The sequence below is a fragment of the Rhincodon typus genome, chromosome 30 (genome assembly GCF_021869965.1).
Source record: "Rhincodon typus isolate 14 chromosome 30, sRhiTyp1.1, whole genome shotgun sequence".
Classification (NCBI taxonomy): domain Eukaryota; kingdom Metazoa; phylum Chordata; class Chondrichthyes; order Orectolobiformes; family Rhincodontidae; genus Rhincodon; species Rhincodon typus.
The window spans coordinates 24,237,559-24,253,880 of NC_063361.1; the positions used below are offsets into that span (position 1 = coordinate 24,237,559).

Here is a 16,322-nt window from a genome sequence, read left to right on the forward strand (position 1 = left end):
CAGCATCTGCAGTTCCTACTATCTCATCACTGATTAGAATATAGATTAGTCAACAATGTAAATATCTCAAATTACAACATAACAGGATGGTATTGTCACTAGACTATTGATCCAGAGACCCAGGTAATGGTCTGGGGAATGTGTTCAAATTAAATTGAAATCAAAAGAAAATCTGGAATTAAGGGTCTACTAATGACCATGAAACTGTTGCTGATTGTCAGGGGAAAAACCCATCTGGTTCACTAATGTCCTTTGGGGAAGGAAATTACCACCCTTACCTGGTCTGGCCTACATGTGACTCCAGACCCACAGCAATGTGTTGCCTGTCAATTTCCCTCTGGGCACTTACGGATGGGCAATAGATGCAGCCTACCCAGTGATGCCCACAATCATATAAATGATTTTTTTCAAAAACTCATAAATATGCGCAAGATAAAAGCACTTTTCTGCAGCAGCGTGAACTCACCTGCTAGGCTGAACAGGACTTGGGTTCGATGTGGGCTCAGGACTGGGTTCTTGACTCTGGGTTAGCGAGGCCGCATCCGTTCACAGCAGATCCATCTAGAATGGCCGCAGAATGAAGACTACAATCAATCTCACGATGCAATTTACGGCCAAACTGAAACTACAGCCCATCCCCGCTGTTCCATGGGTGTCTCCACTTCCCCCTTGAAGAAGCCTCTTTCTGTTGCAGGAAGACCATTGTAGATTTCCGCCTGTCTCTCTAACACCACCCCCCACCGCCGGGCTGTCCCCTCCCAGGTAGGTTTGGGGGATGTTTCTGGTCAAACTTCTGCCAAAGTAGTCAAGGCATCAAATTCCCACCTGCTGCGCTGCTTGTGTGTCAGTCCCCTCGCATCCAAAACAGAGACAAACGTAAACGCAACTGGAAATGTAACAATCGAAAGTGAAACTCCTTGAGATTCAATGCCCGCTCTCAGCTCAAACTGATTCTGAATGCACCTCCCCCCCAAACCCCCAACAACTCAACATGGGAATTTACAGCACACCCCGACCCCTGGGCTCACTCAATCCACTGCCATTCTCTAAAGGTTGGCTCTCTTTTAATTCCCAAATCCAAAAAAAAAATCACAGATAGTAAGAACTGCAGATGTTGGGAGTCAGAGACAACACAGTGTGGGGCTGGAGGAACACTGCAAGCCAGGCAGCATCAGAGGAGCAGGAATGTTTGATGTTTCGGCTCGGGAATAAGCATGCCATCCAACTCCCTGGCATCGCAAGCACAGGGCACTGAGACCCAACCCAGCCCTGGAAGGGTCACCGGACCCGAAACGTTAACTCTGTTTTTTCCTTCACTGATGCTGCCAGAACTGCTGAGCTTCTCAACAATTTTGTTTTTGTTCAGCCCTGTTACCTTGGGAGTCTTGAGTAAGTTAAAATTAGACTCCTGGGAGGAACACGAGAGAGAAAAAATGATTTTTGTTATTTAATTTTTTTGAACAGTTGAATTATAAAGATATTAGCACATGGGTGGAATGAAGGCTATAACTGGCTGAGACTGCAGGTGGGAGGCCATGTTTTATTGATGGGATATGGGCATCACTGGCACAGCCAGCAACTGTTAGAGTACCACATTCTAATGGGTCTGGAGTCACGTGAAGACCAGGCTGGATAAGGATAGTAGATGTCCCTTCCAAAAGGATAGGGGTTTTACAATAATCAATGGTAGTTTCATAGTCACCATTACTAATCCTAATTTTGTTCATTAAACCCCAGTCCGCAGACCATTAGCCTTGGCACCAATGTTACCAGGCCAGTAACATTGCCCACCATGTCACTGCCTCTGCACGACTACACCTCTCAGCATTATATCCAATCAGGATTTGCAATTATAATTGAGAAGTGGGGAAAATATTGAAACCAAAAGGAAGACGATTTGGCTTAACACTGGGGTGGGGAACCCAATAATGACAGGATAATGGGGAGGGTGGACCAGGAAAACCAGCTGATAACAGAGGCCGAATAGACAGATGTATATGATCTGGCACCACGGAGGGTCAAGGCAAGGAGCTGAGCTGTCACAAGAGTACAGTACAGTATGGGTAGAACTCTGCATGGTTAACAGTTGATAGACAGATAATATATTCTAGTCGATAAGGGCAGGCTCATTCACTACTAACAACCACCTTACATTATTCTGAGGAATTTTCCTTTATTCTGAGGTGTTTTTCTTCTTGTCCATCTATCTATTCCTGGAGTCTCCTGCCATATCCCTCATGCTCTTTTTCCACTGCCATTAGCATGCCAGGGCTTACCATTGACCTTAACCTGAAGTAGCCATAAACATACTGCAGCCAAAAGAGCAGGTCAGAGGCCAGGAATTTTGCAGAAAATAATTCACCTTATACCTCCCCAGTGTCTGTTCACCATCCACAAGGCAAAAGTTGGGAATATTCTTCATTTGCCTAGAAGAGTGTGGCTCCAACAAAAGCAGCTTGTCACTATTTAAGACAAAGCAGCTTATTTAACACTCCATCTAATATCTTAAACATTTACTTCCTCTACAACTGACACACAGTGATATTAGTGTGTACCATCTATAAGATGCACTGTAGTAATTCACCAAGTTTCCTTCAATTACACCCTCTAAATCATGATATCTGTTTCACAATATAATGATTCCTAAGAGCTTAATGTTTCTGTTACATTGGGTCCACCCATTCTATATTCTGTGTCCCACACAGTCTATGGGTGGAGAAAGTAAGTATTACTCTAGCTTTACAAGGGAGGATATGTATTTGTACCAGCTCCCTAAGATCCTAGCCATTATACCCAACCAAATGTTGTCATATTTATTGATGTCAGTCAATTAAACATCTTGTTCTTTTAGGACAGTGCCTCTTCTATAGATATTCTACAGTGGTGCATCCTCCACCATCAGTCATGAGATAGGCCTAAGACAAAAGAAATTGGTGGCATCAACTAATGGATGACAAATATCATAAGGTACCAGCAGTGATCACCTGGGGATATATCACACCCTCTACTACCTAGAAGGACAAGAGCGCAGCAGCCATATAGCAACACCAGCACTTGCAAATTTCCCTCTAAGTCACACACCATCCTGACTTGGGACAATATATCATTGTTTCTTCATTGTCATTGATCCTGGAAGAAATCCTGGACTCCCTTCTGAACTGCACTGTGAGTTACCCTCCATGCGATAAACTGCAGTGGTTCAAGAAGGCAGCTCACCTCCACCATCATCTGAAAGGTGTTTGGACTGAATGACAGCCCATCTGAAAGATACAGCTTAATAAACGTTTCCAATCTTAGAACGATATTTCAAATGATGCTTTCTCCCTAATATTGTCTCAGGATTCTAAGGAGTTCCTAGAGCAGATTCTTTCCCTCTCTCTTTGTGGGGAGTGTGGGGGAGCAGGGGGAAGGTGACAGGATAAGGATAGGGAGACACCCATCATCTTCCTGCCAACACAGAAGTTAATTTTTACAAGTGAAAACTCTCCTGTCCCACCTCTAACTGAGATTGTTAAGTGGCTAATTAGGAATGACGTAAGGACCTCTACATGACAGCCCCACAATTAACTCCATTCCCAGTAAGTGAGGATGGTCTTATGGAGAACATTGGCATCCTGGCTAATTGGTAAAACAGTAAGGCCTACCAGCTGGATGAAACATAGAAACATAGAAGATAGAAGCAGGAGTAGGCCGTTTGACCCCTCAAGCTTGCTCTGCCATTCAATATGATCATAGCTGTTTATTTAGGCCAATACCCTATCCTATCCCCATATCCTAATCTCATCAGCCACAAGAGCCATATCTACCTCCTTCGTGAAAACACAATGTTTTGGCCTCAGCCATTCTCTGGGTGAATAAATTTCTCATCTCAATCCTAAAATGTTTACTCCTCATCCTTAAACTATGACCCCTGGTTCTGGACTCCTCATCATCGGGAACATCCTTCCTGTATCTAACCCATCTAGTCCTGTTAGAATTAGAGTCATAGAGCACAGAAACAGACCCTCAGTACAACACACCCGTGCCAACCAGACATTCCAATCTAACCTAGTCCCATTTGCCCATATTTGGCCCATATCCCTCTAAACCGTTCCTATTCATGTACTCATCCTGATGCTTTTTAAATGTTGTAATTGTACCCACCTCCACTGCTTCCTCTGACATCTCATTCCATACACACACCACCCTCTGCATGAAAAAGTTACTCCTCAAGTCCCTTTAAATCTTTCCCCTCTCACCTTAAACCTCTAGTTTTGGACTCCCCCACTCTAGGAAAAAGACCTTGGCTACTCACCCTATCCATGCCCCTCATGATTTTATAAACCTCTATAAGGTCACTGCTGATCCTTTGACACTCTGGTGAAAATAGCCCCAGCCTATTCAGCCCCTCCCTATAACTCAAACCCACAATCCCAGCTAAATCCTTGTAAATCTTTTTTGCACCCTCTCAAGTTTGACAATGTCCTTCAATGAGATATTGTATCATGATTCTCTTTACCAACTTACAAGTGACTACATCACTTCCGCTAATGTAGCTGACCGCTTCCACCAACAATGCTGCCAATGTCACCAACAGCATGCCTCTGCCAAAGCTGCTGACAGTGCTGCTTCTGCCACCGATGCAACTATGTCACTTCCACTAACGCCACTGACTTCTTCTGCCTTCGCTGCATTTTCTCCCATCATGGAGCATTCCAATCCCAGACATCCCAGAGTCTTCAAGGACTGCAACTTACTTCTTCCAGCATTTCACAATGCCCATTACCGCATCTCTTGCAATTCCCACACTTCTGCCCTCAAACCCCCTCCCCCCAACAACAATAAGGACAGAGTCCCCCGGTCCTCACATATCACCCCACCGACCTCCGCGTCCACCACATCATCATCTGCCACTTTCACCACCTACAATCCAACCCCACCACCAAAGATATATTTCTCTCCCCACCCCTATCTGCCTTTCGTAGGGACCGCTCTCTCGGCAACTCCCTCGTCCACTCTACACTCCCCACTAACCCCACCACCCCTGGCACCGTTCCCTGCAACCACAGGAAGTGCTACACCTGTCCCTACATCTCCCCCTCTCACCTCCATTCAAGGCACAAAACAAACCTTTCATATACGACAGGGGGGTTCACCTGTTCATCCTCCAACTTGGTCTACTGCATCCGCTGCTCCCAATGTGGCCTTCTCTACATTGGTGAGACCAAGCGCAGACTTGGTGACCAATTCGCAAAGCATCTGCACTCTATACACTATAATCAACAACACCTTCCGGTTGCCAACCATTTTAACTCCCCCTCCCACTCTCTGGGTGACATGTCTTTCCTGGGCCTCCTCCAGTGTCGCAATGACGCCACCCACAAACTGGAGAAACAGCACCTCATATTTCACCTCAGGAGCTCACAGCCCAATGGCCTCACCATAGAATTTACCAGTTTCAAAATCTCCCCACCTCTGGCCTCATCCCATGTCCAACCCTCCCTCTCATCCCCACCTCCTTGACCTGACACAACCTGTCCATTTTCTTTCTCACCTATCTGTCCCACCCTTCCCATGACCTATCCCCACAACCCCCTACCTGCATTCACCATCACCATACCACCTACCTTCCCCCAGCTCCACCCGCCCCATTTACTTCCGAGCTCCCTTCCCCCTCCCCAATCCTGATGAAGGGTGTAAACCTGAAACATCGACTTTCCTGCTCCTCTGATGCTGCTTGACCTGCTGTGTTCCTCCAGCTCCGCACTATGTTGACACTGACAAGCGCACCATGTTCACTATACCACATTTCCATTCGTTCATTCATAAAACCGCATTAATCTAAATTAAGCATCCCTTCCAATGCATTACAGCTTCTTTGCACCTTTCAATTCTTAACAACCTCATGCTGTAAGCAGCATTTAGACCTGTTTCTGTATCAAAGGCCATCCCTGAATAAGTGTTAATACTGTAACCTACTTAGAACAATGCCATCCCTGCCATCGTGTCTCCATAACTCACTCAAAACTAAGGAAAGATCATAACATTAATTAGCCCTGAGCAACCATCTCTCGGGACCTGAATAGGTTGCAGAACATCTAAGAGTTTCCTCCACTACTATGTACTTTTAAAATACATCTTAAATAGGGCCCCTACCCCCTTTAAGAAACTTACTATCAAAACAGTGCTTCCATGAAAATGCATGAATGAATGTGTAGAAACTATCAAAACCAGCAATAGTAGATGAAATCTCACGACCCAGCTGCGGGAGATCAGTTTAATGTCCCCTATACTTTTATTTAGCATACGTATAATTTTTCACTTATTTAGATCATGTAGGTCTAGTATTTTTAATAACATTACTAACTTTAAAGACAAAAGGACTAAGACCTCTTAAGCTCTGACCCATTCTAATCCCAACAGGAATAACAGCCAGAGATAGTAGGACCTGCAGATGCTGGAGAATCTGAGATAACAAGGTGTAAAGCTGGACGAACACAGCAGGCCAAGCAGCATCAGAGGAGCAGGAAGGCTGATGTTTCGGGCCTAGACCCTTCTTCAATATTATGTTTATATCCTCTTTAACCAGTATTGCAACTCCACCACGTTTTTCCTTTTGTCTGTCCTTCCTAAATGCTGAATATCCCCAGATGTTCAGTTCCCATCCCTGGTCAGCCATGTCTCTGTAATCTCAACTATATCATTCCCATTTGTGTGATTAATTTATCTACTTTATTTCGAATGCGCTGTGCATTCAAGCGCAAAAGACTTAAAGTTTGTCTTTTTTAACGTTCCTGTCCCTTTCCCACTATTTTTTTACAGTGGCCATGTCTGACTCTGGCCTTTGATTCTTCTGCCTACCACGCCTCTTATTCATCTTTCTGTCTTTTGGTCTTGATTCCTTTCCTCTGACTCCTTCCATAGATTCCTAAACCCCTGCCAATTTAGTTTAAATCCTCCCTAGTCACTTGAGCAAATACAGCCCCAGGCCATCAGTCCAGGTCCTGCCCAGGTATAACCTGTCCAGTTTATACTGGTCCCTACTCTCCCTGAACCATTCCCAATGCCCCAGAAATCGGAAACCCTCCCTTCACACCATCTCTTTATGCGCATGTTTATCTGATACATTGTGCTATATCTACTCTGACCAGCATACAGCGCTAGTAATAATCCTTAGAACACTACCTTTGAGGTCCTACTTTTCATCTTGCTTCCTAACTTGCTATATTCTGCTTTTAGGGCCTCATCTGTTTTTTAACTGAGTCAATACAGTGTGGATCTGGAGGAACACAGCAGGTCAGGCAGCATCAGAGGAGCAGGAAAGCTGATGTTTCAGGTTGGGACCCTTCATCAGGACTGGGGAGGGGGAAGGGAGCTCGGAAATAAACAGAGGGAGGAGGGGTGGGGTTGGGGGAAGGTAGGTGGGATGGTGATAGGTGGATGCAGGTAGGGGATGGCGGAAATAAGTCAGTGGGAAGGGTGGGGCAGACAGGTGGGAAAGAAAGCGGACAGGTAGTGTCAGGTTAAGGAGGTGGGTATGAGAGGAAGGGATTGGACATGGGATGAGGCCGGGGGTGGGATGGGGTGGGGGTGGGGGTGGGGGGAGAGACTTTTAAAGTTGGGGAATTCTATGTTGAGGCCATCGGGCTGAAAGCTCCCGAGGTGGGATATGAGGTGTTGTTCCTCCAGTTTGCATGTGGTGTCACTGTTACACTGGAGGAAGCCCAGGATGGACATGTCACCCAGGGAGTGGGAGGGGGAGTTAAAATGGTTGGCAACCAGAAGGTGTTGTTGAGTATAGCATACAGAGCACAAGTGTTCCGCGAATAGGTCACCGAGTCTGTGCTTGCTGTCACTGATGTAGAGGAGGCCTCATCGGGAGAAATAGATACAGTAGACCAGGTCGGAGGATGTACAGGTGATCCCCTGTTGGATTTGGAAAGATAGTCTGGGGCCTTGGATGGAGGTGAGGGGGGTGTGTAGAGGCAGGTGTAGCACTTCCTGCGGTTGCAGGGAAAGGTGCCGGGGATGGTGGGGTTAGTGGGGAGTGTGGAGCGAATGAAGGAGTCGTGGAGAGAGCGATCCTTACGAAAGGCAGGTAGGGGTGGGGTCAGATTGTAGGTGGCAGAAGTGGCAGAGGATGATACAGTGGATGCAGAGATTTCTGATTACTAGTAGTGTATTGGGTTATGGGGATGAGGTAGATAAAATGCATTGAAGTGTTCAATCAACCATGTAAGCACTGAATCGTGGGGTAGTCTTGATGGGCTGAATTCCTGCTCTTACGTCTCCCAGTGTGTGTGACCCAGCTTCTGGGAGTGTCTTTCTTCTGTTCATTTTAAGGATCTATATATTTTTCAGAACCTTTAAGTGTTCTGGCTGCGTACTCCAAGACTGGAAACTGTGAGTTACTGATAGCCATATTATGGATGCACTTGTGCCATGTGACAGCTGGGAAAACAAACTTATTTTCTTTAACAGCATAGATAGTTGGATACAAGAAATGGAAAATCGCAGAAGTGCTCATCCAAGGTCACATCAGTGGATTGGAAAATGGAATTAACATTTCAGGATGATGACCATTCACCAGAACTGATTAGGCAGAGGGGGATAAGGGAATACAGGAACATGACAAGTGCATACAATTGGCGATACTGCTTGTGTAGAGAATAAACACCAACATGGGCTGAAGGAGCTAAAAGACCTGTCTCCATGTACGAACATCTGTATTATAGAGAGTGCAGGTTCCTCATTTCTTTGCTGTTTAGCTTTCAGCTCCATCACATCACAGTCACTATTAAAGAGAACTTATCTGATGTCAATAAAGCTTCTACGACCTGATTGTTTGCTCTTCCCAGATGAAAGTTTCATCTACAGGTGTGCCCATAATGCCCAAAGTATGCTTGAGATTAATGGATTATTTTCTACGTACAAAGAGATTCAGTCAACAGTCAATATAAATCTATCGCTTTTCAAGTTTAATCAAATCAGTCTTGGCCTGCCAAGGACTGTAGAAGTCATAAGTTCAATTAAGCTGTTTTTGATCCTCATGTCTGTTTCCCTGCCAAGTTTGGGTGTTTTATTTCTTCTCTGGCTTTTATTTTCCTGCCATTGTTCTTTTTGTGTTTGCATAAAGCCAAAGAAAAATAAGCATTGTTATCAGCCTCTCTCTGGGTAATAGGAAAATGATCAGCACACTCTGCGAGAAAATAACAAGAATCTATTCCTTTCTACGGTACAGTAAAGATCTCACCTTTACTGTGCACTGCTTGCTTCTATGAACAGCCAACTAGTGTTTCCAACAAAGCACCAAATGGATGTGTGTGTGTAGTACTGACATTGGCAGGATACAAGTGACTCCAGCAGCCCTGACTTAAACTAGGTAGCCATGACGTGGAGGTGCCGGTGTTGGACTGGGGTGGACAAGGTCAGAAGTCACACAACGCCAGGTTATAGTCCAACAGGTTTATTTAAAATTACAAGACTTCACCTGATGAAGGAGCAGTGCTCCAAAAGTTTGTGATTTTAACTAAACCTGCTGGACTATAACCTGGTGTCGTGTGACTTCTGACCTTAAGTTAAATAGACAGAAAGTGGCTCAGACACCACCCACCCTGATCTTAGCAGCATGAGGCCTAGGAGATTTTAAATTGCATGTCTTGTTTACAGAAGCCCTGCTTCCCCAAACTCCTTGGCCCAAAACTGACTAGAAGCAGCAGCTGACTGATGGGCAGGAGAAGAACATCAAGCGACAGGAGGACCTCACTATTTTCAAAGGCAGACACAGAAATAGGCAGGGAATAGAGGGATACAGACTGCATGGAGGCATCATGTGTCAGTGCAGACTTGGTGGGCCGAAGGTCCTGTTCCTGTGCTGTACTGTTCTTTGGTGTTCAGAAGGGGCAGAGAATGGAAATGCCTGGGTTTGAGGACATTTATATGTGCAGCTCGAAATGCACTTTTGTTCTCTTTTGGCCCCACACAGCAAATTAAATGAAAAGCTAAACATGGTTTTTGGTCATGTTCAGGCCGATATTTCTTTCTTGTGGTGAATTAATCAGTTCAGAGTTCTGATTTGAGTCCAGATGTATCATCAGGATTCAATGTAGATTTTTATAGAAGGATCTCACTGCTTTCCAACCGGCTGTCTGTTTCGGCTGCTCAGAAGCATGTATGATTGGCAGTTTTGATTTTTGGAGGTTACATGTTCGTTTCACTGTTGTGAAGTTGGATAGAGAATTTGTGGACTGAGAGGCAGAACATTAGAATTTGGTATTTGTAAAGTATTGGTGATTGTAAAATGCTAGGGGCAAAAGCAGTGCGTGGTCCCTTTAAGAGATGATGTGCTTTTTCTATGCTTAGAAATTCAAAGAGGATGTCTGTGGGCAGCAGCTTGTGGGTTTGCAGGTACACAGAGCACCTGAATTGAAACACTTGTACCAAGAGGCTGTACAGTCAGCAGGCCAAGCGGCAGTTTTGTTTTGTTATCAAGACAATAAGTTTTGAATTTCACCAACTGACTTGAACCAGGCACGCAGATACAAAAACCAATTAAGTTTAAATCTGATAGTTTTGAAAACATTGGACCAATCCTATTGTAAGAATTATTGATATGTCACCAAGGGTATAACAGAAGGGGCAGTGGGGCAAAGACAGGAGAGTGAACTGCCATCTGCAAGAGTTAACAGCTCTCGGCTCTCAAGGCAGAATCGCTTGCTCTCACAGTCTTCTCTAAGTTTTAGAGAATGCACCATCTAAATCAAAGGTACCTGTGGCACAACTAGTTAATATTCCTGACAGAACATTTGACAGAGAAGGCACAGAACATTCCAGAAGACACATAAATTGTAATTTTGAGAGACTAAGTTCCATTTTTATTGTTTTTGTTTTATATAAGTGGAACTTGTATTTATTGGAACAGCATACTATTAGAATCTTGTTTTATGCAGGAATAGTTAGTTAGAAGGGGTTTGTTTGGTCTGTTAATAATTTATTTAATTTGTTCACTGTTAGAGTTAGATAAATGAATTGTTACTTGTTGATTGTAAAGTGACTGTTAGGGGTTTATTTTAGTTAAACACTAGAAGTTGCTGAGAAAACGTATTACACTCCTGCTCACGCTACTTTTAACAGCTTATAGGGTGAGGCACTCCTCTCTGGGTGTTTTGGTTTTAGTTCTCAGAGTGGGGGGGTCAACCTCCGCTTTATAACATCCCTTTGGTTGAACATTAAAGATGATGGGAAGTGCATGCAAGGGACACATATATTCCTCATTCTTCAGAGACCATTGTGATAGGATCTAGATACTCCATCAGTCCAAACAATTTCCACCGATGATTTTATGAGTGCTGACCATAACACATAGGAGCAGAAGTTAGGCCATTCGGCCCGTTGAGTCTGCTCTGCCATTCAATCATGGCTGATAAGTTTCTTAATCCCATTCTCCTGCTTCCTCCCTGTAACCCTTGATCCCCTTGACAATCAAGAACCTATCTCAGTCTTAAATGTACTCAATGACCTGGCCTCACCAGCCTTCTGTGGCAGTGAATTCCACAGATTCACCACTCTCTAGCTGAAGAGGTTTGCCTTTATCTCTGTTCTAAAAGGTCTTTCCTTTACTCTAAGGCTGTTCCCTCAGGTCCTAGTCTCTCCTACCAATGAAAACATCTTCCCAACATCCACTCTATCCAGGCCATTCAGTATTCTGTAAGTTTCAATTAGATCCCCCCTCATCCTTCTAAACTCTACTGAGTATAGACCCAGAGTCCTCAAACGTTACTCATATGTTAAGATTTTCATTCCTGGGACCATTCTTGTGAACCTCCTCTGAACCAGCTCGTAGGGCCAGACATCTTTCCTGAGATAAGGGGCCCAAAACTGTGCACAATACTCCAAATGTGGCCTGACCAGAGCCTTATAGAGCCTCTGAAGTACATCCCTGCGTTTATATTCAAGTCCTCTCAAAATAAATGCCTTGGTCTTGTTTTAATGAATTAATGAAGAGGGTCTATTTTGTATTGACAAGGAACAGATGAAACACTTTAGAATTCTGTAATTGTTCTTTTGTTACTGTTCAGTTTTTTTAAAAAAAAGACAAACTTGTTTCTTTTGTTTACAGCTTAAGCCATAATTCGATAAAATCTTCATTCTATCACTTTCTGAAGTTACAGCGGTCTCGATAGATCCCATGAAACAGGCAGTCAGCTAAACATTGTAAAGAAGGGTTTCTGTTCCCCATTTTGTACGATTACTAGGTATTGAACACATGATATCAGAGTCTAATTCTTAAGGAATGAAGTCTTGACAACAAAAGTGACCTTTGATACCAGCTGCACAAGAAATAATAGATGTAACTCCCAGCTTCAGGACTGTCAAATCTTTGCAGTTACACAAAGGTTGTGTGGTTAGATGTATATGTGACTGAATCCATGCACTTTAACTGTAATATTATATTGCCTGAGGTGTCTTTATATTTATTCAAACATCACTTCCACCTTCCTCACTTTATAAAATTGAATTCTTAGTTTTTGTTTCTCCATGGTCATGGAGGAAATGCAAAGAAATTCTCACATGCAGCAAAAATTTAAAAATAAGTTAACTGATTTGTTCAGAACTGATAGTTATCGAAGATGCTACATCACAATATTATAAATGTGGCAAATGTTTTTGACAGCATGAAAAGCTGTTGTTGGAATTTAAAATTAGATTTAATGGATTGTGGAATAATAATTCTAACAAACCAAGAGGCAATTCCATCCATTTTATTAAATTACTATATTAACCCATTATTAAACATTCCATGTGCTAAAGAAGTTACAAAGAAGTTACTGTGCAAGTGTGATATGAGAAATTTCTGCAGGTGTAATTGGCTGAGAAACTTATGAGTCTTAATGTGATTGAATGTCATTGTGCCTGTAGAGTTGAATCATTTATCAAAATTTTACTGATACACAAAATATTCTGCTTGACATTTGTCTGCTTGACATCAAATAATGATCTAATGATTCCAAGACCACAAGCAAGCAGAAATATGTATTTTGCACAAACATTATTAAGAAGCAATAAAAAAGCTACTGTGAATCTTTCAGCTCAATATACCCTGGATAATATAGCAGTTGAAATGAACAAATAGAGCAAAATACAGGTCTACATTATTTAGAGAACAGTCAACTTAAATAATGCAAAAATTTTATTTGAAAGACCGCTTATGTTTCAGAAGGGAGACATGTCAAGTATCCTATTAATGTTTGTATCAGTATTTCTATCTCTAGAGCATATAAACAAGATACATATTGAGTACATAACAGTGCATCACTCTTAGATTAATCTGAAAAGTCACAAAATGAATTTTAAAAATCTTTTATTTAGACAAATTAGAATGCAAATAGGATATAGTTTAGAAGTAAATATCGTGGCTAATTTAATACAAAATTGATCAACCTCAAATAACATTTATTGTACTATTATTCTTTACACAATCTGTCTGCATCTGTGGTCCATTGGGTCCTTTTTTTTATCCAATTTGATTCCTGTAATGGGATTTGGATCAGTCCTGCATTCCAGGATAGACCTGGATTGACTGCATATCTGTACACTAAATTACACGTGTTAGAGAAAGTACCAAAAATGATAGAAGACTCACTGGGAAAGAGTCGAAGGGAGCAGTGATGTTGCCTGTCTTCCGAACTATCACAGAATCTCCTTTTTTGCTTTGTTTCCACCCTCCCCCATTTGACTTATTTAAAAAGATTGCATTTCTGACTTTTTCCAGTACTGCTGAAAGGTAACAGAAGTGAAACATTAATTCTCTTTCTTTTCCCACATATGTCCCCTGACCCGCTGAATGTTTTCAAAGGGTCCTGGTACAATCTAAATGATGTCAAAGATAATGTTTTCAAAATTACTTAATTTTATTTTTTCAGATGCCATGCTTGGCAGAACTTCAAAGATGCAGCCCAGATTTTGGAAAGGGGAAGGTGTACAAACTCCACATGAGGAAGTGCTACTTTTCATTATCTGGATTGCACCAGGCCCATTAATAACTCAGATACTGCAACCTGAGGCACTGAGACAGAGTCTGTTCATCCAGCATTGAAGCAGAAATGGCCTGCTCCTATTTTCCATGTCTCTACACAGCTGAAGAGATGACGACAAAAAAAACAGTCCCTAGGCCGAGACTCAAACAACAATTGTAACGGCCACTCAAGTTACCAAAGTTAGCATGTGTTCAACAGAATTACTTGGATCCAAATGTCCATCTCTTTAATTAAAACTGTGACCTTAACCCTTAATGTTTATTGTAATATATTCTACGTGCATAAATGTATATAACCTAACGGTATTTCGCAATTACCAATGGGAGGCCGATTTTCTGATATTCGCAGTGGGACATAGAAATGTCATAGATATCATTGAATCCCTACAGTGTGGAAACAGGCCCTTCGGCCCAACAAGTCCACACCGACCCTCAGAGCATCCCACACAGACTCAGTATGTTCCAATTTGCAGACTCTGCTTCTCTATCTGTTATGTCAGAGCAGGAGGGTGCAAAGTGCTACAAAATGTGAGGTCTGACCATCATCCCATGCACTTCTAGGGCTCGGCCATGTTACGGGATAAGTGCATCACACCGAACGACAATTATCGTGGTAGTTCTCATGCTCCTCCCCGACCGTGGTTCCTAGCAACACCGGTTACATTCCAAGAATAAAGGATTCACCCTGGCAAGTGGCTGGGGCAGCTGTGAGAAGCTGTCTTGGGTCTCTGAGTACGACTGATGCTGGGGGAAACTAAATATCTCATCTCTTTTAGACTGAAACACCTCTACAAATCTACTGGAAGTCAATTGAAAAACACAGCTAGGTTTGAGTATGAAGTTGTCTGGATAGTAAATGAGTAGAGCAGTTAATCATGTTCTGTACTACAGTAAATCTTCATTCTCCTTTTCACTGTCTGCCTCAAAACAGGCAATTGCACTTTTCTCCTCAGGAACATATGCAAATGCATCCACCTCACCACCTCCATTACTGGGTTTCTGGAAGTGTATTTCGATATTATCCTGAAGGATTTCTTCATCCATTATGTCTGGAATTCCAGTAAAGAGGATACTCCTTTTAGAAATGACCTCCCGTACCTGAGGGTAAAGCAAAGAGCAGCAGGATATTTCAATAAAACAGAAGTACTTCTAACATGGAAAATCCAAACAGAAGAAGCTGGAAATATTTAGCAACATCTGTCAGAAAGGAAGAACAGCAGATTGAATTAACTCCGCAGAAGCTAGTATCCTGTCACCAGGTCACCCTTTATTTACACGTGGAGAGTCCTTGACACTGATCCAGCTCCCTCAGAGCCAGCTCTCAGGGTGGCCAGGATGTTTGACACCCCTGTTCTTCTCTGTCAGCCAGGGCTTCTGATTGAACCAGGTTAATAGCCAAAATCACGGAACCCGTTCAATGATGTCCAGCTGGCTGACCTTGTTACAATCACTACACTGACTTTACAGATTAAAAATATTTTTAAAAGGGAAACAGAGTAACAAGAGGGGTAAACAGAGACACCATTATAGGATGATTTGTGCAATGCTTGGATGGACAATGGGAGAGAAGGAAAAGTACAGATTCAAGAGGAGAAAATGGCAAATAAGTGAAATAACAAACAGAAACATGTACACATTACTGAGTTACTTTGATTCACCAAAACCAGAAAGGGACACAGGAAAAGCTAGCAAGGAAGAGGAGGTTCCAATGGTCCAGGACTACAGTAGAAAGAGGTGAAAAACAGTGAGAATTAACATGACTGAATGCATCTAAACAAGGGGTTGTAAATGTTACTCCCATGTTCCCGGATCACAGTGCTGGAACAGTTACTCCCGTATTCCCGGATCACTGTGCTGGAACTGTTACTCCCATGTTCCCTGATCACAGTGCTGGAACAGTTACTCCCGTGTTCCCAGATCACTGTGCTGGAACTGTTACTCCCGTGTTCCCGGATCACGGTGCTGGAACTGTTACTTCCTGCTCCTGGATTACTGTGCTGGAACTGTTACTCCCGTGTTCCCAGATCACTGTGCTGGAACTGTTACTCCCGTGTTCCTGGATCACGGTGCTGGAACTGTTACTCCCGTGTTCCCGGATCACTGTGTTGGAACTGTTACTTCCTGCTCCTGGATTACTGTGCTGGAACTGTTACTCCCGTGTTCCCTGATCACTGTGCTGGAACTGTTACTCCCGTGTTCCCGGATCACTGTGCTGGAACTGTTACTCCCGTGTTCCCAGTTCACTGTGCTGGAACTGTTACTCCCGTGTTCCCGGATCACGGTGCTGGAACTGTTACTCCCATGTTCC

General features: G+C 43.2%; 2 protein-coding genes and 1 long non-coding RNA gene across 5 annotated transcripts in view; 1 reads left to right on the forward strand and 2 right to left on the reverse strand.

The window, feature by feature from the left end:
* Window positions 1–907, reverse strand: part of si:busm1-163l24.3 — a 24,202-nt gene extending 23,295 nt beyond the window's left edge. Inside the window, exons 1-2 of the mRNA XM_048614358.1 lie at window positions 826–907; window positions 467–561 (exon numbers count right to left, since the gene is read on the reverse strand). The gene's annotated coding sequence lies outside the window, so the exon portion shown is untranslated. The remainder of the gene's footprint in view (window positions 1–466; window positions 562–825) is intronic.
* Window positions 655–14,270, forward strand: LOC125486540. Its single transcript, XR_007265192.1, has 2 exons — window positions 655–762; window positions 13,902–14,270. It is a non-coding gene; the product is annotated as an uncharacterized LOC125486540 (long non-coding RNA).
* ifi35 (interferon-induced protein 35) overlaps window positions 12,725–16,322 on the reverse strand; it is a 30,776-nt gene continuing 27,178 nt past the window's right edge. For all 3 annotated transcript variants that reach the window (XM_048614359.1, XM_048614361.1, XM_048614360.1), the window contains one exon: window positions 12,725–15,112. In XM_048614359.1, coding sequence (XP_048470316.1) covers window positions 14,900–15,112 — 213 coding nt within the window. In that variant the 3' untranslated portion in view covers window positions 12,725–14,899. The remainder of the gene's footprint in view (window positions 15,113–16,322) is intronic.